The sequence below is a fragment of the Trifolium pratense genome, linkage group LG2 (genome assembly GCF_020283565.1).
Source record: "Trifolium pratense cultivar HEN17-A07 linkage group LG2, ARS_RC_1.1, whole genome shotgun sequence".
Classification (NCBI taxonomy): Eukaryota; Viridiplantae; Streptophyta; class Magnoliopsida; order Fabales; family Fabaceae; genus Trifolium; species Trifolium pratense.
In genome coordinates this window covers 22,599,912-22,622,223 of record NC_060060.1, presented here as the reverse complement: position 1 = coordinate 22,622,223, position 22,312 = coordinate 22,599,912, and the positions used below count along the sequence as shown (strand labels likewise).

The 22,312-nt window shown below is 35.7% G+C and overlaps 2 protein-coding genes across 3 annotated transcripts; one reads left to right on the top strand and one right to left on the bottom strand.

Moving 5' to 3' along the window:
- The first annotated feature begins 1,292 nt into the window (after positions 1-1,292).
- Positions 1,293-10,237, top strand: LOC123906908 (ultraviolet-B receptor UVR8-like). Of its 2 annotated transcripts, XM_045956925.1 has the most exons (11): positions 1,293-1,653; positions 2,486-2,724; positions 3,682-3,699; positions 7,171-7,373; positions 7,753-7,908; positions 8,019-8,177; positions 8,458-8,625; positions 8,788-8,919; positions 9,009-9,095; positions 9,337-9,432; positions 9,510-10,237. In XM_045956925.1, the coding sequence occupies exons 1-11, from the start codon at positions 1,339-1,341 to the stop codon at positions 9,680-9,682; spliced, it is 1,746 nt and encodes a 581-aa protein (XP_045812881.1). In that variant the 5' UTR covers positions 1,293-1,338; the 3' UTR covers positions 9,683-10,237. The 2 variants fall into 2 exon arrangements, with proteins under 2 accessions (XP_045812881.1, XP_045812880.1); XM_045956924.1 differs by lacking the exons at positions 1,293-1,653; positions 2,486-2,724; positions 3,682-3,699 and adding an exon at positions 6,518-6,975 and having other exon boundaries at positions 7,096-7,373.
- A 137-nt stretch (positions 10,238-10,374) lies between these two features.
- On the bottom strand, positions 10,375-19,257 carry LOC123906907 (protein PTST homolog 2, chloroplastic). The gene is made up of 8 exons (XM_045956923.1): positions 18,505-19,257; positions 13,280-13,436; positions 12,751-12,946; positions 12,422-12,666; positions 11,951-12,096; positions 11,717-11,864; positions 10,866-10,934; positions 10,375-10,762 (listed from the first exon to the last, which is right to left on the bottom strand). Exons 1-8 carry the CDS (start codon positions 19,044-19,046, stop codon positions 10,664-10,666), a joined length of 1,602 nt encoding a protein of 533 aa, XP_045812879.1. The 5' UTR covers positions 19,047-19,257; the 3' UTR covers positions 10,375-10,663.
- Positions 19,258-22,312: the final 3,055 nt, after the last annotated feature.

Sequence of the window (22,312 nt, the reverse complement as noted above, 5' to 3'; positions counted from 1 at the left end):
AGTAACTAAGCCCTCTCAACAATTTAGCCTTCAATGCCATAATTAGGCCAATTTTTAAAAGTTAAAAAAATAACGTTTTTGAAATGGGCGATGATGAGATGTAGGGCTGAGCACGGTTCGGTCGGATTCGGGCCAAATAACCCAAAACCGCAGAACAATCGACAACAAGATTTGTGGCCCATTTCCGACCATATCACCTCTGCGGGTTCGTCGGGTGCGGGTTGTGTCGGTGACGGTTTAACTGGCAGTTAAACACGATTGTTACAGAGAAAGCAGAGAGGAAAAGCGATGTGCGTGTTTGTATCAGAAGAACAAGAACTAACACTGTAAATGTTGAAGAACAAGAACAAAAAACAGAGAAGTGAAGGCATGGAAGGTGAGTCATGTTACTCTCAACAATAACTCCCCTTCGCCAAAAGCAAATCCACTACCATGGCACTTGTCACCATCTTCAGAATCTGAAATTAGAACAAAGAAGTGCTCTGCTACTATCTTCAACTTTGAAAAATTATAGAGAGGAGACAAATCGAAATTCTCATTGATAGAAAGAGTAGAGAGTACGTTTCATTTTATTTTTTTACAAACTCTATGTTTTATTTTAATTTTACGACTTTCAATTTAGTGTGGTACTAATTATATATATATATATGTAGTGTAAATGTAATTATTAATGTTATAAAAATAATTTGCCAATCGTAAGACTTTAAGAAGAGACAATAGAAACAGAGGTGTAGACTGTGCAGTGTAGCCACAAATAAAAAACATAAATTATCACTCACGAATTTGAGCTCGACTCATTTTCAGCCTTAATTATCACTCACAAATAAAAAGCATTATCTCCCAAATGGACCGTATGATCTTAATCGATCCGTTTAAATATGACCTACTACAGTGTAGCCACCTATCTACAACTATATTGAATCTAAATCTGTGAATTTTTTAATATGGAGTATTAAATATTATTAAAAAATAGATTTAACTGTCCATAAGTTTTAGTTCAACTAATAAAAAATATCAAAATTGTTAGACCGAATATCATAATCGAAATATAAACTACAACTCCCTCATTTGTATGTGATTTGTGATGACTTTTTTATTTCGTTTAAGTACCAAAAAAAATTAACTAACAAATAAAAAACATTATTGTACCCAAAAAAAAATAGTTATAGATTAGTTATATTGAATTTTTTTTCTTCTTTTTTAGTTACTTTTTATAAATAAATATTTTTTTGGGTTTAAATAATTTTAGAGAAAATAAAAAATATTTTTTGGGTTTAAATAATTTTAGAGAAAATAAAGCGTGTCTCGGTGTTGAACTCTCTCAAAGTACACACAACAATGAGTCGTAAGAGAGACAACTCCCACTTTTCCCGCCACGACTTCAAGCGCCGTCGTCCACTACCGGAGCCGGCGGAGGAAGAAAAACCTACCACAAGACCAACGCCGCCGTCTGCAGTGGTCGTCATGGGTCTTCCTCTTGATTGTTCCGTCCTCGATCTCAAGTCTCGGTTCGAGATCTACGGCTCCATCTCCCGCATCCGTATCGACCGTGACGCCGTCGGATACATCACCTACCGGACCAAAGACTCCGCCGACGCCGCCATTGCTGCTGGACACGATCCTTCGTTTGGACTCACCGTCAATTCTAAAAAGGTTCTTGCTTTTCTTTATTCCCTTTTCAGCTAGGGTTTCGAAATTCACATTTGAAACGCTGCAGTTTCGTTGTTTCAATTGAAAAATTGAAGTTTTTGCAGTTGATATTGACTGTGAAGTATGGAATTGAAATCAATTAATAAATTTTTAGCTTAATTTTTTAGTTAGAGTAAATTTTTTGAAGGTTTGTAGTTTAAGACAACAATGATAAATCATGAAAAAATTTTGGTGAAAGTTTGAAACTTTAAGCTAAAGACAACAATGTGGTAATGCTTGAAAGATTAAGTTGAGGAACTATGTTTTTTTTTATGTTAACCACTGTAATTAGCAATGTTTTAACAACTCAACTGGCAAGACTTTTGGACTATGATTCAGTTCAACTAAACGATCATCCAACCGCTCAAATAACCGAACTGTAGACACTTTTGGTTCAACATTCAATAGGTTGAACCATCTAGTTTGGTTTTGTATTTATAACTTTACTAATTAGGATGTTTAACTCGCAGTAGGCGTCAAAGCTTAGGCTCGTTATGATACTAATCTCTAGGTTGATAATGGTATGTTTGGTTTTATCTCATGGGGTCGGGCGGTCTTCCAATTGATGTTTCCATGTACACATTTATTATTAGTGTTTAATGTGAAATTGGGGGAAAAGGGGTGAGTTGCATTTCATGGACAAATAGCTATTATTCCGTGATACAGTATGCTATTTAGTACATAATGTTGTCAAATAGCGGCTATAGTGGCACTATAGCACTATTGCATAATGGAATTTGAACAAACTGTTATTTTATGTGATTAGGGATTGACAATTGGTGTATGTGTGTAACAGGTTCAGGTATTGTGGGCAACAGATCCTCTAGCAATGTGGAGGGAAGGAGTTGGTAAGAATAAGGATGGTGTGTCTATGTCAAAGCTTGTGCGAGCCGAGGTACCTTTGAGGAGGCATGGAAGAGGTAATAAGCTTGCTTCTGCTATTGGGAATACTAAAAGTAGTGAGGATGGTTCTGGTAGCTCAGTTATTGAAGTTCCTTTCAGGGGAAGAGAAATTGTTGCTTATGATGATATCATGTAGTAACTCTGAAAACCAATATTTAATCTTTTTTATAGGGTTAATTTATTTTGTATCAATGATTTTATTCCAGTTTGAATTTTAGGTTTAGATCTATGTAGTGTTTTTTTTTTTTTTTTTGCTTTCTTATTACCAATGAGCATCTAGGAAGTAACTTATAGGGACTTGGATTGGATCAGCTACAACACTGCAGTTGTGTAATTTTATGTGTGTGAGAAGAGAGAAATAAAAAAATAAAGAGGTGATGATATGAGAGAAAAAAATTATGTGAGAGAGAGACACATAAAAGGACAGCAGGGAGGACATGAGGGAAGATGACAACAGAGGATCCAAATCCAACTTACAGACGTTAATTGTGTAATTTAGTTTGTGTTTTTGATATCTACATTATTATGTGGTAAATAGTTTGTTTAACTTGTGTTGTCTTGTCAACTATGGATTTGAAATTGTAAGAAGTTCTTCTGTGATTGCTCTGATGAATCTCAATTTTTTGAAGTTTGATTTGGTTATCAAGGTTGATTTGAGTATTTGATGATGGCATATGATTCTGTGACCTCGTTTTGTAGTTTGTGTAACCAGTGATTCAAATGTGTGCCCTGATTTGTAAGTTAAAAGTGTTTCGTCTATTTAGAACATTAAGCTTATGCTATAGTGTTTGGACCTATTGAATAGATCAACACACAGGCAACAAGAATTCACTTCTTCCAGTAGTAAATTTTCACTAATTTTTTTTTTAATAATGATTTAGATGAGTTTGGTCCTCGAGAGTTTTTTTTTTTTTTTTTTGTGTTTTGAACGACTTTAAATTTATTGATAAGCACAACACCTAAACACAAGGAGTGTTTGGTGGGCAAGGTAACAGGTTACAAAAGAAAAGCAACCAAAATAACACAAATAAAGGCACTGGCAAAACAAACCAGTGGCCCTGCACCTCAATGCAACAGAGTAAAAACCAGAAGAAACAGCACAAAGCAGTAACATTACAGGGCATATGGAATAAACAAGAGCAACATAAATAGCAATTGAACCAGGCCTGTCTATCATCTCTGGAAACAATCAAATGGATTCCATTTCCATTCGTATTAAAGGCACGGAGACTTCACCATTCTATCGATGAACCACTTCCAAGATTGTGTCTTGAATTGATCCACCACATCTTCAATCACCACTTCCTTGTTGTTGAAAACAGCATCATTCCTAACCTTCCAAATGGTCCACATGAGAGAATTCCAAATTAGAGCCAAACATTCTCTACTCCTTTTGTTTTTTCCACACCCAACCACCAGACCAAAAGAAGATGCAAGATTAGGAGAAATAATCACAACCAAGCCAAGCCATTTCATGATATCGTACCAGACCTTGGACGAGCAAACACAATGGAGAAACAGATGGATTGAGCTTTCCATTGTCAAATCACAGAGAACACAACTTGTTTGCTGTTGTTGTAGAATTCTCCTCTTGAGCAAGTTGTCTTCGGTTTGAATTCTGTCCAGTAACAGCTGCCAAGAGAACGCACACACCTTCGACGGGGCTCCACACTTCCACAAGTTCGTAAACGCAAATTCCGTGACCGGGTCCAAGGCACTATGCACAGGGGCGGATCTATACACACTTGAGAGTGTGCAACTGCACACCCTGACATTTTGAAATTAACATATATAATCCTAAATTTTTGTATTTTGCACACCCTGAAAAAACCTTTTTGCACCTCTATTGCACTCTTCCTTCCACAAAGAAATAAAAACTACCAAAGAAAAAGAAAGAAGTGAGAAGAAGTATGCATGCAGGAAGAAGAAAAACACAAAATTACTTTTCTTTTGAAAACAATAACTACAAAGAAGAGTGAACGGTGGTAGTCTGATAGATATGAGTGAGTGGCGGCTACATGCTTTCCAATGTTATAAGCACAAAATAATTAGGTTTATCACTTATGTTGTATCTTGTGTTATTATGGACTTGGGCTTTATAATGTTACTTTTGTCGAACAGATTGTCACTAACTAGATTTTTTTATGCTTTGAGATTTACTTTTGTAAAACTTTATCGGTTTCTGGCGTGCTCTATGCATTTTTTTTTACTCCTTCCGCTATTAAGTAGTGGACGTTATAAAAATGAGAATTTTTGAAAAACATCAACCGTTACCTAAATAGCAGACGACTGTATTTTGATAAATTCATAGGACGCACGAGAAAATAGATAGGATAACAAAAGTAAATTTCTCATGCTTTTGGACAATTAATTACAACACAGGAAAAATAAAAAAGTTAGAAAATTTATTATTTTTTCATGGAATTTTTTTGCTACTAAACACTATTCATAGGGATTGGATAAATATTTTATATATATATATATATATATATATATATATATATATATATATATATATATATACTTGTCGTATATTTTAGTGTAGTCATAATTTATTATTTTAATACTCGTATCTTTAAATATATAAAATAAATATTAATCGAAGTTAAATTGTCTGCACCCCCTGACCCAGGGTCCTGGATCCGCCACTGACTATGCACACTGATTTTCTGCTGCAACATAACATTTGTATTCTACAGTCACTTTGCATAAAGTATACCTTCATTAAACTCAATTAGTTCTAACATAGTTTCAATATATTATGTAGATAAATATACAGTTTTTTTGTAACAATAGAAAAATTAATATTTTTTGACCAATTTTTTTTTAAAATATATTGGGAGTTATATGGATGGTTTGGTAATTAAGGTGGATGAGTTAGAAAGCGATGAGAGGATCAAGGGTTTAAAATTGTAATAAAATGTTCTAATAACATGTGTTTTATAAATAAAAAAAATGCAGTGTTGAAGATGTTCTAATAACATGTAGTGTTTTTTTGAAGGATAATAACATGTACTGTTGAAGGACCGCTTATTCGTAGTATATGAAATTAAAAATATATGTATTTCTTATAAAGAAATCATTAGTGATGCTCAAATATATATATTTCTTATAAAGAAATATGCAATATCCAGTTTTAAATATATATTTCTATGGTTTTATATTTAAAATATGGGGAAAGATCAAATTAAATCGGTGTAACATTTGAGTAATGTTACACCGCTTAATAACGCTTTAACGAATACAAATTTTATAAAATCCACCGTTAGATTGAAAACTTATATTGTGTAGATCATTTATGATAAATTTTACAAAAATCTAAAATCGTTTGATATGTTATTGAGACTCGTCAAGATTAACGGTTTATGCATTTTTATTAAATACCGTTAATCTTGATCGTTCGTAATAACATATTAAATGATTTTAGATTTTTGTAAAATTTAACATGAATGATCTATGCGAAATAAACTTTCAATCAAATGATGAATTTTGTAAAATTTGTATTCGTTAAAGCGTTATTGAGCGGCGTAACATTACTCAAATGTTACACCGGTGTAATTTGATCTCTCCCCTTAAAATATAATTGATTTTAAAAATTTATTGTTAAAATAATTTTTGTATAAGAAACAATATTTTTTTTAGCAGAACAATTATTATTTGCATGCAATTGATATACATCTAATATGATTATTATTTTACTAATTTTACTATACATCTAATATATATATTTCTATTGTTTTATACTAATTTTACTTTTTTTTTTTTTATTAATTTGTCGACAGCCGTTAGCGATGACTAATCTTCATCGAATACTAGGATTGATTCAAAAAGTATTTAGGACGTCTATAGTGGAGTCAGGAAGAGAGCAGTTTTGCTACATTTCTATTAGCTCCTTTTACTTCTTTTCTTGAACAGATAGGTGACATGTGGCCAAAATGAAAGGAACGGTTGAGATTATAAGATTGTACTATATTATTTGTGTATTATATTATTGTTCAGTAAAAAAAGAATTGAAATATGTTTTTCATTTCATCTTCTCCGGGCATCGCTGTCTCTTCTCCTAACTTCTACAGCTTTCGCCGCCGCCGCCGATTTCTCCACCTGTCCCGCGGTGACGCTCACAATTCTATCGCCGGTCGAAACCTACTGCTGCATCTCCATCGACTCGCCGCCGGAGCAAGTCTCATGTCGACGTCACGATAGAATATGTTTCTGAACCAGTCTCAGTAGGGCCATCAAAATCATTGGAAGAATAATTTAAGAATCTTATAGAAGAATAATTGTTACTACTAACATTGAAAGAAATCAAATTCCCCTTTTGTTGCAATATTCTGAATCACAGAAAATCAAATTCCCCTAAGTCCACTGCCACTGTGACGAACGGTGAGAAACCTTTCAGATGAGATTAATGGTTGTGGTCGCCGTCGCCGAAACCTTTCATAATTTGTTTCTCCCAACATCTAATTCAAAGACTTTTGTTTGTTTTTGTTATATTTTTATCAGCAAATTTTATTGAAGAAAGCAATGATAAGAAGTAGAAGGATTAACCACAAGGGATAATAGTAGAAGAAAGAGAAGAGAAAGTAAAAGTAGAGTGATGGAAGAAAGTGAAGAAGAGAAGAAGAAATCAGAAAGATTATTATTATGGAGTTGGGGTGCTGGAACAGATGGTCAATTAGGAACAGAAAGACTTCAAGATCAACAAATTCCTCAACAACTGTCTATCTCCTCTGTCTCTTCACTTGCCTGTGGCGGCGCTCATGTCATCGCCTTAACTTCTGGTAATAACATTATTATTTTTCATTTTCTATTTATGGCAATGTTGTGTGAAATGGTTAAACGTGACAGAAAGAAAAAGAGGGAGAATTATTATTATTATTTTTACCATTTATTTATTGCACAGTAGATAAAAGTAATTTATGTTACAGATGAAATTGTTAGGAAAATCATATATGACATTGTCAACATCGCTGGTTGTTAGTTAAGTGCTATCTATCTTATAAATAGTGTAAGTAAGTTCCACCACGATAGACTACTACATGACTAACATGAGAGTATCAAAATTTCAATTTAGAAGACCAAAAACATATTTAACTTTTTTTGTTATTTTTTCTTGATTTTCACTTTATGTTAATATTCAAAAGTAAAAAACAAATGCAGCTGGGAAGGTATTGTCATGGGGTAGGGGCAGTTCTGGTCAACTAGGCCATGGAGAGGTTGTCAATAATGTATTGCATCCCAAGGCTGTAACATCATTGGATAATTACTTCATAACTCATGTCTCTGCTGGTTGGAGTCACTCAGGTTTTGTTTCAGGTTTGTATTTTTGTCTCCAGCATGTGTTTGTGAAGTGAATAATTGAGATTGGTTATTTTGTTGAAAGTTTACTAATTTTGTTTTCTGATTTGTTCTTGGTTGGTTTCCAGATAAAGGGTGCTTATTCACCTGTGGGGATGGTTCCTTTGGTCAACTTGGACATGGTGATTATGCCTCACACAGTTCACCTGTCATAGTGTCATCCTTTGTTGGTCAGCATGTTGCACAGGTAGCATGTGGAATGCGCCATTCTCTTGTCTTGTTGAAAGGTATTCGATTTGTAAAAGTAGTTGCTTAGTTTGCTCTAATTTCTGTTTCAGTATTATGAATGTGAATCATGGTCATATAACAACATTTTAGATTGAAGGTGTTTTTAGTATTTGACACATGTTAGTGTCAGAAACCAGAACGATAATAGTACAACATTCAGTCGTTTTTCAATTGTGCGTCCGGTGTTTATGTATGTGTTCAATATCTATGTCTGTGTCAACTTCATAGGAGATTAGTAACCTTTATTTTACGGTCACGATCGCGATTGTGATAATGCAGGTTCTCTTTCAAATCAAGTTTATGGATTTGGTTCTGGGAAGCGTGGTCAATTGGGTGTCTCCAAAGATAAAATCAAATATATTAATCTTCCTGAAGTTGTTAATGGATTTGAAGATGTGGAAATAGTTGGAGTTTCTGCAAATGGAGATCATAGTGCTGCATTATCTGGTAAATCCATCACTCTTCCATTACATGGGTTTACAATTTTCTTAAATAAGATCAACCAAGTCATCTAGTGAAATTGATATACAGCAACAGTTGGTCAAAATATTACATTATGTTATTTTCTAAACAGTTTCATCATCTCTGTGTTGGTTATTGTTGCATTAGTTGATGGGAATCTTTACACCTGGGGAAGAGGCTTCAAGGGCTTTGAAGATTCTCACCTTCCACAATGCTTAAACTCTACATTGAAATTTACTAAAGCTACTCTAGGGTGGAACCATGCTTTAGCTATGACTGGTATTTATCAACACAGTTTTATGATTTCCTATCTTCTGTCACATCCCTGTTTTTAAAAGGGTGAATTTTGTTTGCTAAAATGCGTATAGGTGAAGGCGAGGTTTATATGCTTGGTGGCAACCACCTTGGAGTGCTTAGTGATCTTCACACTGTAAGACAGGCTAAGCAGTTAACCGGTACTCTCTCTGGACTAAATTGTAAACAAAAATGATTATTACTTTCACTTTTATTAACAATAGTTAAGTGCATTTAATTATCTTGAGTTTATGTAAAAAAGGAAATACATATACTAACATATCCCTAATTATAATTGCCATCCCCTTAAGAATTTATGTTCTCACCACAAATATTAATTTCAGAGTTCCATATTACTCTAGACAGGACTTTTCTAAAGTGAACATGTTTATCATGCAGTAGATTCAAGAGAAGCCAATTTGGAGAAAGTGCCTGGTCTTGATGAAACAAAGATTACTGATATTGCTACTGGAGCTGAGCATTCTGTCCTTGTCACAGGCAAGATATAGTTTTCTTACACCTAAGTAGTTTAAGGTCACATAAGCATGCTGACCTATTTCTTTCTAATGTTTTAGAGAATGGAGAAATAAAGACATGGGGTTGGGGTGAGCATGGTCAACTTGGCTTAGGGGATGATGGTGACCGAATCAGTCCTGTTACAGTAAGTCTTGGCTATGATCTAAGCGAAGCTGCATCAACCAAAGTCTATTGCGGAAGCGGCTTCACGTTTGCTTTAACTAAGCCCTAAATGTTTATCAAACTTGTTTATACACTAGAGTGCAGTATTTTCCTCACCTCCAACAACAGTCCAGATGTATGTTTCCGACTAATCTGAATGCGCACTTCCAAGAAAGTATTTTGCTTTTCATTCTCTTTTGGGTTCAGGTTGCATTGCGCGCACTAGGAAGCAGAGTCCTATGGCCTCTCAAAGCTGGGAACTGGAAGCAAAATGCCCGCTGATATGATATGGGTAGGGATAACTCAAAAACAAAATTAGAGAGCTACATTTTATACTTTATGGTGTATACACATTTTTTGTCAAAGATGATCTATAGTCCTGCCATTTATGGATCATATGGCTCATTCTCGTTATCGGCATTGTATACAAGCCAGTTTCACATATTCAGGTTTGAGCTAGAACATGGCTGAGATTCTCCTCTAGACTACAATTGTAAATTTAACTTGGTGGCCACTGATTTTTCTTGTTACTGCAAGACTCATGACTTCTTTCTATTTAATAGTCTAATAATGTTTGGTTTCTTGTATGGCCATAGTTGTAATAAAGGATTCAATTTGACTTGAACTTTCAAGTGTCAAATATCTACAAAAAGTTGGAAAGGAAAACGAGTGTTTTCTTCCACCATTGCCGTTCATCGATTGAAGAAATGTGTACAAAGAAAAGGAAAATTTCAAGCTGGTTCTAAAAAGCATGAATACTTATAGAACTGTAAAAGTATACTTAATTAATCTGGGAGCATGCTAAGAACAACATTGAAACCTGTGAATGTGGCACTACTTGCACAATTATATGAATGTGTTAAAAATAATTGAATAAAGATTAGTTTGAGATCACTCAAGTTATCTACATCTAAAAGTGTTACAAGGACTAAATAAAAAATAAATTAACCTCTCACTCTATACTTTGTACAAGAGTGAAAAAATGGCTAAAAAATTGGGTGACTAACCTAATGCATGTCATCCTCACTCAACTTTTTTTGTTACATCAACATCAATCATGAATCACGAGAAGATTATTCACAAAGCCATTGTTGTTGACCACTGGACGCAATGGATCGATTTTCCATTCACCGTCAACAATGAACTTGATCTGCAACAAAAAACTAAATGATTATACCACCTGCAGCTTATATCTTACTTATCACAACATCAACAGGTTTAGGAAATCATTTTTTGGATAAAATACAACTAACCTCATATGTTCCAGGATACAGTTGCAAATACACAGAAAATATACCAGTATTTGATTTCTCCATCTTTCTCTGCAAAGTAATAATATGTTGGTGTTCAGTATAGGTATCTATCTGAACAACATCAGGAGATAACATATACAAAATATTGTTATGCTGCATTTGTCATTCTACAAATCAAAGACAAATCAGAATTGATTTTTGCAGAATACAATGACAAAAGCAAAGGCAATTTAATTTCATTGATGATGCCCTTGCAACTGACCTATGATTCCTAGACAATAACACAGGAAATGTTGATGATTCATTCTAAGAGTACTTTCATCTATAGTATATGCACAAATCCTAAGCAAGATTGTTTGTGAACCATGAACTGACATTTGATATGGCATCCATGCGATTAACATAACAATTTCAAAACTTTTAAAGCATTTTCAACAATTGTTGCATCAACCTATTTACCAAAGTCAGAACTCAATGAAGATACGCCATCTTTGACTTATTATAGTTATAACTTATACAAGAGGGAGGTGTGAAGGAGTTCCTTTTGAAATTATTCCAAAGTGAAAACGACCCCTCTCAAGGAGAACCATGAAACCCATGTAGAGAAGGTGTCTTAATAAATCAATTTACACCCAGGGCGCGTATAATACCATGATGCATTTGGATTAAATTATAAACGAAAGCGCTTTTATGATATCATTTATTTCGATAACTTTTGTAAAAAAGGGACGAAAAAAAAAAGCTTGATTAATCATTTTAAAGTTTATTAGACCATTTTTTATAATTAAAAAAAATCACAAACGGACATGATATAATAACCTAAATAAAAATTTCTCAGAAAGATATTATACCTGGGAGGACCAGCCATCAAATGACCCTAACAAAAATACTTCAGAAGCAATATTAGGCCAAACTACACAAGTAGGCTTCAAAAGTTTCAAAGCTTTGTGGACATGATCAATCTTCTTCTGCTTCTCATCCAGAGCCTTCTGTGCATCCCTGGGAGAAAATAATATGATAATGTCAAGATTTAGATATTTTTTCCGTGTGAATTGTGAAATCATTTGAATGGTGTCTGAGGATACATTATTGCCAATGTCATCTTTCCTTCTAACACTGCTAGCTTGGCACGTAACGAACGCAGTCTGGCTTGAGCATTCATGATTTCAGTTTCCTGGAATTCCCAAGCATCGGAAAGCTTTTCGAGATTATCCGAAGAGTTCTTCTGTTCCTATTGAAGAATATACAGCAGACAAATAAAGACCAGTTTTAGGATTTTCTGAGGAGAGGGCCTTCAAACTGATGTTCAGAGTGAATGAAATACTATTCTATTAAAAAGTGAACATTCTTCTAGGCTCTAGTTTCTTTACGGTAACAAATTCTGATATCTATAATTTTTGTTGTTTTCAATAATTGATAATAAAATCACCCCTCCTGCATGAAAAATGCAAGCAGTGTGTGAATCTTGTTTCTATTTCTTAACTTCTTATTGGGGTAATTTACATAAAAGTCCTATTATTAGCCTCACTATATTATTATTACGATTAAAAGCTTACCGTCAGCGTTGTCACTTCACTGGTGTTAGACCTCAACGTGTGAAGTACAGAGGATAGCTCTGATTCCAGAAGCTGGATTCGGGATTTTATGTCATTTTCATTTGCATTTCCAATTATGTCAAGAGAATCTAATCCTGTTTCTCTGTTTATTTTGTGAGAAAATTCTCCTATTTTGACGATTTTAGGTTGTCCATAAACATCGCTAACATCTCCTTTCTGAGTTTGACTGGGAATAATTTCCGCATCTGTATGTCATAATTACAAATATATTAGTTAATCATGACTATAGTACAAAGAAAGGCATAACCTGAAAATGAAAAAAAGATTACCTTCAAAATCTGCATCTGAAGAACCAGTTCTCTGAACAATCCAACTTCTCCATGTCTCTGGCTTAATTGAGTTTCTTGAATTATCAGAACCTAATTGTGATCCGTTCTGGTCAAGTTTGATCTGGGAACCACTGATACGAATGGTTGTTGGTTTCAACGAGGATGGTCTACTACTGTTGCCAAGGTTGGCAGCTACCTTTACAACAAATGAGACACCAACATCATTATTTTACGTAGAGTACTGCAGATCATCTAAAGAAACGTTTAACTATTTTAAACTAGATTCTCTCAATTTCTGGTCACAACAGCTCACTATATGTTCTTTGAACAGTAAAACTATATTGCAATTAACTTTAACTGATTGGAAGAAATACATAATAGAAGAAACACTGAAAATATGATTGTTACATTATTTTCAACATCACGGATGGTGTTCCATAATTCCAAGATTATTTTTTTACTTCTGACATGTAATAAAAATAGAAACTAATGAACAACCTAAATCAGTTGGAGGGGATTTTATACTTACTCCATCCGTTGTAGTTCTATGTTCCCACTTCTCTTTATCATTATCAGATGAAATACAATCTTCTTTCTCTCCAAATCCACGTCCAAAAGAACTATTTCTGTGTTTCTCCAGCCGATTTAGTATACCCTCAATGCCAGACTCCTCAGCTTCTATTTCCCTGTTTAACAGAATACAACACTTAGGGTAATTCTCAAAGTTACATCTATTTCATCCATTCAATAAGAACAATAACATGGCATGTGTTAGAATAAAGAAAATATGTAGATATTCTATGAACTTTACATCTTCCTAGATTAGTTATTAATAGTCCTAGTCTCCCCAACTAACTGGGCTTCCTTAGTTATTAATAGTCCTAGTCTCCCCAACTAACTGGGCTTCCTTGTATTTATTGTATCTACATTATAAATACATAGAGTGTGTGATCTGGTTGGGCTGCTGCCGTTGAACTTTGGTTTGAAGGACAAGGTCGTCAGGACCATTTGCTCAAACAGTACAAGAATGTCCCTACCAAGGATCAACCAAGTTGGAAACAGGTTGATGCCTCCCTCTGTAGTGTCCTTTGGTACTCAATTGATGCAAAACTTCAAGCCCAGTTTCGTTCATTTAAGACATGCTACGATGTTTGGGCAAAGGCAAAGAAGACATATTCCAACGATGTCAATCGTTTATATAAAGTTGTCTCTAATCTTATTTCCATGAAGAAAGATGACATGGATATGCAAAGCTATGTGGGGAAACTTGATAGTCTGATTGCTGATTTTGATGCACTTATGCCTTTTACTGATAATGTCGACAAACATGCTGAACAACGTGGAAAATTCTTTATGGTGTTAGCACTTGCTGGTCTTCCACCAGAACTTGACTCAGTTCGCAATCAAATTTTATCTAGTGCTACTGTCCCGTCATACGACACTGTTTGCGAGCAGCTACTGCGTCTCTCAGCTCATACTCCAGCCGCTATTCCGGTGTCCACTTCTCTCAATGTGCCTGTTGACTCTACTGCACTTGTCTCAAATTACTATCAACGAGGTGGCAGAGGCGGAGGACGTGGAAATAATCGACATCGATCCCGCTGTACCTTTTGCAACCGTATTGGCCACATTGAAGCAGAGTGCCGAACAAAAGCTAATCAATTGCAGCCCAAAGTTGTGAATGTTGCTCAAATTGAAGCCTCTAACACCGGTGGTCAAGTCTCCCTTTCTACCGCAGAGTATAATGAGTATCTCAAACTGAAGGCACAAATGCAAACTACTGCACCGGTTGCCTCTGTTTCTCAGAATGGTAATCCCATTGCTTTTGTTTCACAATCTTCTTCACTTGGACCTTGGATCCTTGACTCAGGCGCCTCTGATCATATGTCCGGTAACAAATTGCTTTTCTCGCATTTGACTTATATAGACACACTTCCTAGTATTACTTTGGCTAATGGATCACAAACTAAATGTAAAGGCATTGGCCAAACTAATCCCATACCCACACTTTCTTTGGACTCTGTGCTCTATGTTCCCGATTGTCCATTTAACTTAATATCCATCAGTAAACTCACTCGCACCCTACCGTACTCTGTTACATTTGCTAATAGTTCTGTTCTTGTGCAGGATCGAAGTACTGGGACGACGATTGGAGTAGGGCATGAGTCTCATGGTTTATATTATCTCTCAACACCTACACTGCCAATTGCTTGTTCAGCCGTCGAGTCTTCACATATTGTTCACCAACGATTGGGTCATCCTAGCCTCCAGAAGTTGCATCTTATGGTTCCAAGTTTATCAAAAGTGTCTAACTTAGAGTGTGAGTCGTGTCAATTTGGGAAACATGCTAGGAGTTTCTTTCCCGACAGAATCAATAAAAGAGCTGCGTCTCCTTTTGCTTTAGTTCATTCTGATATTTGGGGTCCTAGTCGTGTTGCTTCATGTTTAGGCTATCAATATTTTGTTACCTTTATTGATGACTTTTCCAGATGCACTTGGATATTTTTAATGAAAAATCGTTCCGATGTCTTCTCTATATTTAAAACATTTTGCTCCGAAATAACTACACAATTTGGTACCCACATTAAAATCTTGCAAAGTGATAATGCTCGTGAATATTTGTCTACGTCTTTTCAATCCTTTTTGGCTTCACATGGTATCCTCCATCAGACATCATGTGCTCATACACCTCAACAAAATGGTGTCGCTGAGAGAAAGAACCGACACTTAGTTGAAACGGCTCGTACCATGCTCCTTCATAATAATGTTCCTCCTCGTTTTTGGGGAGATGCAATACTCACAGCCTGCTACTTAATCAACCGCATGCCCTCCTCTGTCCTCAAAAACCAGGTGCCACACTCCATCTTGTTCCCCCAACAACACCTTTACTCTCTGCCACTCCGCGTCTTCGGGTGTACATGCTTTGTTCACGACCTTACTCCTGGAAAAGATAAACTTGCTGCAAAATCCCTCAAGTGTCTTTTCCTCGGCTATTCTCGTCTTCAGAAAGGTTATCGATGCTATTCTCCAGATCTTCGGAGGTACATTGTCTCTGCTGATGTTAGCTTCTTTGAGACTCGCCCTTTCTTTCCTTCTACTCCTAAGGAGCCCAATGATTCTAGTCCAGAGATCCTTACTCTTCCCATTGCACCCACCCCTGTCTCTATCCCCACACCTGCCCCTATCCTTACACCTCCCCTTCGCGTCTATCAACGAAGGCCACGTGCACCACCCGCTTCTCAAGACTCATCCTCTACTCCGTCGGACTCTCATACTCCGCATCCGACACAGGAACTACCCATTGCTCTTCGTAAAGGTAACAGATCATCTCGGAATCCTAATCCTATTTATGCTTGCCATTTAGATTATCATCGATTATCTCCATCCTATTCTGCTTTTGTGGTTTCTTTGGATTCTGTGTCTATTCCAAAAACTACAGGTGAAGCTATGTCTGACCCTGGATGGCGACAAGCTATGGTTGATGAGATGGCTGCTTTGCACTCCAATGGTACTTGGGATTTGGTTCCCTTACCCAGTGGGAAAACTACAGTGGGTTGTCGATGGGTCTATACAGTTAAAGTTGGGCCAAATGGAAAGATTGACCGCTTAAAAGCTCGCCTCGTGGCCAAAGGATACACACAAATCTTCGGCCTTGACTATGGAGATACTTTCTCTCCCGTTGCCAAGATTGCATCTGTCCGCCTTTTTCTTGCCATAGCTGCTATGCATCAATGGCCACTCCATCAATTGGACATAAAAAATGCCTTCCTACATGGTGAATTACAAGAGGAGGTGTACATGGCACAACCACCGGGATTCACTGTTAGTGGTGCTTCTCACCTTGTTTGTCGGCTTCGTCGAGCACTTTATGGCTTGAAACAATCTCCCCGAGCTTGGTTTGGAAGGTTTAGTACTGTACTCCAAGAGTATGGCATGACTAGATGTGAAGCTGATTTCTCCGTCTTCTTCTTGCATTCTTCCCCAACTACTTGCCTCTACCTGCTTGTTTATGTCGATGATATCATCATCACTGGTAATGATGAGGCTGAAATCCAACGGTTGAAACAACATTTGTCTTTACACTTTCAGACTAAAGACTTGGGACCATTGAAATATTTTTTGGGGATTGAAGTTGCTCAGTCCAAAACTGGTGTGGCTATTACTCAGCGAAAATATGCTCTTGATATACTTGAGGAAACTGGATTGCTTGATTGTCGTCCTAGCGACACTCCCATGGATCCCAATGTTAAGCTACTACCAGGTCAGGGGGAGCCATTGAAAGACCCTGGTAGATATCGACATCTAGTTGGGAAACTTAATTACCTCACAGTGACAAGACCGGACATTACTTTTGCTGTCAGTGTGGTTAGCCAGTTTCTAAATGCTCCATGTGATGACCATTGGAACGCTGTGATTCGCATTCTCAAGTATATAAAGAGTGCACCGGGTAAGGGATTACTTTATGAAAACAAGGGCAACACCCAAGTTGTGGGTTATTCTGATGCTGATTGGGCAGGTTCACCAGCAGACAGAAGATCTACTTCAGGGTATTGTGTCCTCATTGGAGGAAATTTGATCTCATGGCGGAGCAAGAAACAAAACATAGTTGCAAGGTCGAGTGCAGAAGCAGAATATCGTGCTATGGCTGCAGCAGCTTGTGAACTTACGTGGCTAAGACAATTACTCCAACAACTCAAACTAGGAGATGTAAAAACAATGAAATTAATTTGTGACAACCAAGCTGCACTACATATTGCCTCCAACCCGGTTTTTCATGAAAGAACTAAACATATAGAGATCGATTGTCACTTTGTACGAGATAAAGTTCTTTCAGGAGAAATTGTAACTGATTTTGTTGGTTCAAATGATCAATTAGCTGACATATTTACTAAGTCCCTTAGAGGACCTCGGGTTGAATCTATTTGTAACAAGCTTGGTGCATACGACATGTATGCTCAGCTTGAGGAGGAGTGTTAGAATAAAGAAAATATGTAGATATTCTATGAACTTTACATCTTCCTAGATTAGTTATTAATAGTCCTAGTCTCCCCAACTAACTGGGCTTCCTTAGTTATTAATAGTCCTAGTCTCCCCAACTAACTGGGCTTCCTTGTATTTATTGTATCTACATTATAAATACATAGAGTGTGTGATCTGGTTGGACACACAGAATTCACATAATTTAATAGCATGAAATAAAAACGATGCAAGACTATAAATGTAACTAAAGTAAATCATTAGCTCATTGCTGCAAGATTAAAGGTGCATGCAAAATGTTACAAGTGAAAAGTTCCAAAACCCATGTAATTCCCAAGAAACAAACCGGGCTTGCTTAAAACTTTGAACAATTCAAGGATAAGAACAATACAACATCAACAACATAAAATATTATGGACTCTCCTATAGCAATTGGACTACCCTCCATGTTATCGACTCTCCTAACAGCATAATCTACAAGTCTCCTCCATATATTCCCAAAACACCTAAGTGGATGAATCGTGATTCAATTATCTTTCCTACAATAGAGAGTCCAACCCATCATTCTCATCTCTGCTATACCATTTTATTTTATTTGCCTTTTTATTATCCAACACTCAATCCCATACTAAGCAACAAAACCCATGTTAGTCACCTTAATTATTCCCTAATTCCTACACAACTCAATCCACAAAAATATAAATGCAATAAGGATTTACAACAAAAGAAAATTGAAAAGCAAAAAAAGCAGCTGCATCAATATAACAGGATCCTCACACTGATTCAACTGATTGAGAAGAGTTATCGAAAGATGAAGAAGCAGAAGAACCAGCAACCCCAGAAGTCCTAGTTACATTCCCTTGAATTTCACTGCTACTCCCATCTTCAAAATCAACCCTTTCAACAAACCCATCATTCAAATTCCACCCATAAGAAAGCCACCCACCTTCTTTCACAATAGCTTCAGCCAAATCCAATCTCCCAGCTTTAACCAACTCTTCCTTTGTAGGAAACCTTTCTGGGTTATCCGAATTTTGCATGAACTCCAAAATCTCGTCTTCCAAAGACGAAAATTCTCCGTCCCAATTCTTACACCGTGTCAAAACCCGAGAACAAGACCAACACAAACCTTTTTGAGTGTGTAAATTTCCCTTCCTAGGGGAAAAACTCTCACCCCCAATAACCAAACCAAGCTCGCTTAAAACCGCAACTCTTTGCACCTTCCTTGAAGAGGGGAACGATACAATGATAGGGTGAAAGAGAGAAAGGTTTAGATGAGGAAAAAACACGGAAAGAGATGGTGAGGTGAGAGAATGCATGGTTCAGGCATTTCGTCGAACAGTTACAAGGCGTAACATGCAAAACAAGGTGCTAGGCTCGAAGAACCAAGCAATGAACAATAGCTTGATAGAAATTAAACTTGAAATGGAATTATTATTTAAATATTCTTATTGCACACTTTCTACAATTGTTGTTGAACACAATGCCACTTTAGGGTCAGAGTTATTTTCAGTGACCATTTATTTTTTATAGATAAATGATAATCAACGTCTCTTGTATTTTACTTGTTTTCTTTGTCAAGTTGATTTAATATTTTTTTATTTTGAAAGTAAGTCTATTTATCAAGTTTAACTTATAATGGCGGTGGAGTGGTGCTCAATTGGCAGAGACATTATAAATTATTATAGGGTTTTTATATTTGGCTCATCATCATTGTTTTTGCAACGGGTCGTGTTCTGTTTCTTGGTGCTTGATTGTGGTTTTTTCTGGCACTGTCACCTCTCGTGGCGGTGGTTTCTAGTTAGGGTTAGTGGTGTTTCGGTTGATGTGTCTTGTGGTTGGTTTTCTAGATATTTGATTTTCTGATCGTTTCTAAATCTGTTGAGATTTGCAGGATTCATGATCTCTGGCTGACCTCTACTGTGTCGGTGATTTTCCTCGGGACTTGTTTTGTTTCTCGGTGCTTGGTTGTGGTTGATTTGGCACTACCACCCTCGTGGTGATGGTTGCTAGTCAATGGTGTTTAAGTTGATGCCGCGTACGGTTGGTTTTCAACATATGTGATTCTTGTTATCAAAAAAAAAAAAAAAAAAGATATGTGATTCTTTGATTGCTTCTAAATTTGTTGAGGTTTGCCAGATTCATGATCTCTGGTTGACCTATATTGCACGCTGTCGAAGTATCTGATATCCTCAGGTCAGACTGATGTTTATGTTTGCACTTTTATTTACGAACGATTAATTGGGTGTTTGGGGTGCTATAAAGATAGGGGACAATTAGCTTCCCATTTTTTATAATGGTGTTGCTCTTTTATTTGTTGTGGTGTTGTTGTTTAACTGCATTTAATTTTGTACTATTTCATTCTATTAGTATGTTTTATACTTATGACGATATGTTATAATATATTTGTCGATTAAAAGAACATCAAGGAATTAAAATTAATATAAAAAAGTGACCGATGGTTGAGTTAGAGACTAGCGTAATAAGATGATCATCGATTCTATTTTCATCCACAATAGAAATTTAACAAAAAACTAATAATATCAATTACTAACATTCATGGATTTCATGCCATTCAACAAATCATATACTTCTTATTTATTTTTATAATTGAGGTTGGAAGGAATATTTTTTAAGCAGGTAGCCCATTGTATTTTGTAAAAAGAAAGAAAGTGAAAAACATATATATATATTTTGAATAAAAAATTTCTTTTAGTGGAATGCTTAAAGAGTGCTCCGGGACACTCGTTAGCAAGACCCATTTTTAATTTTTCGATAATTGAAAACCTTAAACAACAACAGTGTACCTTTGACACATAGTTAACACACGATTCTATATTTTTTGTTTCCTCTTCAAGTTGGCTTAAATGCACTATTAAGGTGAAGTGTGAAGAAAGCAACGTCGCATAGAGGAACACTTTCTTAGGCCCAACTCCAAATAAAAGGTGTTGGGCACACACACATAATTTTTAAAAAATAAATTGTAAAATAATTAATTAATTTTAAATGATGTGACTAATTTATTTAACATTTACTTTTTCTTTTATATAAGTGTGTGCCTAAATAAATTTTTGTTAGGGTTGTGCCCAACTAAGAATTACTCCGTCGCATAAATCGATCACGTGGTTGGAAGGTATTGTTTTAATTTTGTGGGGTGAATTGGTGGATCAGATTAATGCCAAAGAATACCAAAAAGTAGTAATGATAATTTAAAGATAAGATCTACAAAAATAAACAAACTTTATGGACTTTCATTACGTTCACAAATCATATAAACTGGACACTGGACAGGGCCTGTCAATATAATAAACAAAAATTGGTCCGTAACGTAGTGGTAAAAATGTTTTTTCTTTAGGTTTCATGATTTTTTTTTTTTCTGGAATTTTTTTTTTGCCCGTCAATAAAAACTTCGGTTGTTATGAACTGAATTTTTTTTTCCTTAAAAAATATTTGGTTTCTGTTAACCGAATTTTTCCTGAATTTGAACTATAAAAAACTTCGGTTTCTGCGAACCGAAATTTTTAGCAAGAGCAAAATTTGAATATTTGAGGTATAAAAGATACATGGGATCAGTGCCAAAAATGGCTTGTTTGGGACGTAAATTTTGTTGATTTTGGATTCTGTGTATATTTTTGAACCAAATTGACAATTTTTTTCCATGTCGATAGGAAATTTCGAATTTGGATTAGTGTGACCAGCATGTGCACTGTTACATCGTACTTTATCGTTTTCTTTCTCCCGACATCATATGCATAAATTGAATGCACAATGCCAGTTTCTATCTAGTCAACAACTAAGATCTAAGGTTGTTTTAGTAAAATTTGGTCTAACAACTGTACATCGTATAATATATGTGGATGTCGGAGTACTCTAATTATTCATCAAAACAAAAATCTAAGGTCTAAGGTTGTTCCTTCATCCACACGCACAAAAAAAGAAAACAGTTCAATTTTCTCCGATTAATATTATAAGATTTTTTTTTTATAATAAGAAAATTTTACTCTTTGGATAATAAATTAAATATAAGCTTAATTGCATAGTTGGTCCCTTATATTTATTTTAGTTTTCAATTTTATCTCTTATGTATAAAAAGTTTCATGTTGGTCTTTTCAGGGGCAAATCTACACTGTGTCTTGAGGGGTTTCAACTGAACCCTGAACTTAAAAAAATGCACATATATAATCTTGTATATTTTGGATTTTGAACCCTGAAATTTTACATTTGCACCCTAACAATTAACACAGAGACCAAAGACCAGAGTCCAAAGAGAATAGAAAAAACATAGAAGGGAAATAATGAATATGCAGGTAGAAGAAAAGATGAATCTGCTTCTACAACCTATTTTGAGATTTTCAATATGTGGCCCATACGTAAATTGTGTAGTGAATTTCTTTGTGCGCCTCCCATTATATTTGTGCACCCCCGACATTCCCAATTTATACCCTCGTTATTTAGGATGCGAGTGTTTAAATAGGAAAAATTGGAGAAAAAAGATTTCGCATTTCTAGGATGAATTTTTGCCTCGAAATCGATCCAAGCCGAATTGCGAGCACCCCTCTACTTGAGAGCAATTCAGGGGGCCTCA

What these genes read in the sequence shown, in the direction of transcription:
- LOC123906907 (XM_045956923.1), bottom strand. Translation starts at nt 19,046, where the DNA reads ATGCATTCTCTCACCTCACCATCTCTTTCCGTGTTTTTTCCTCATCTA. An exon ending in TTCAGATGCAGATTTTGAAG is followed by an intron (nt 12,667 to 12,750) that starts GTAATCTTTTTT and finishes TATGACATACAG; the next exon opens with ATGCGGAAATTATTCCCAGT. An exon ending in AAGATGACATTGGCAATAAT is followed by an intron (nt 11,865 to 11,950) that starts GTATCCTCAGAC and finishes ATTTTCTCCCAG; the next exon opens with GGATGCACAGAAGGCTCTGG.
- LOC123906908 (XM_045956925.1), top strand. Translation starts at nt 1,339, where the DNA reads ATGAGTCGTAAGAGAGACAACTCCCACTTTTCCCGCCACGACTTCAAG. An exon ending in TCATAGTGCTGCATTATCTG is followed by an intron (nt 8,626 to 8,787) that starts GTAAATCCATCA and finishes TTGTTGCATTAG; the next exon opens with TTGATGGGAATCTTTACACC. An exon ending in ACAGGCTAAGCAGTTAACCG is followed by an intron (nt 9,096 to 9,336) that starts GTACTCTCTCTG and finishes ATCATGCAGTAG; the next exon opens with ATTCAAGAGAAGCCAATTTG.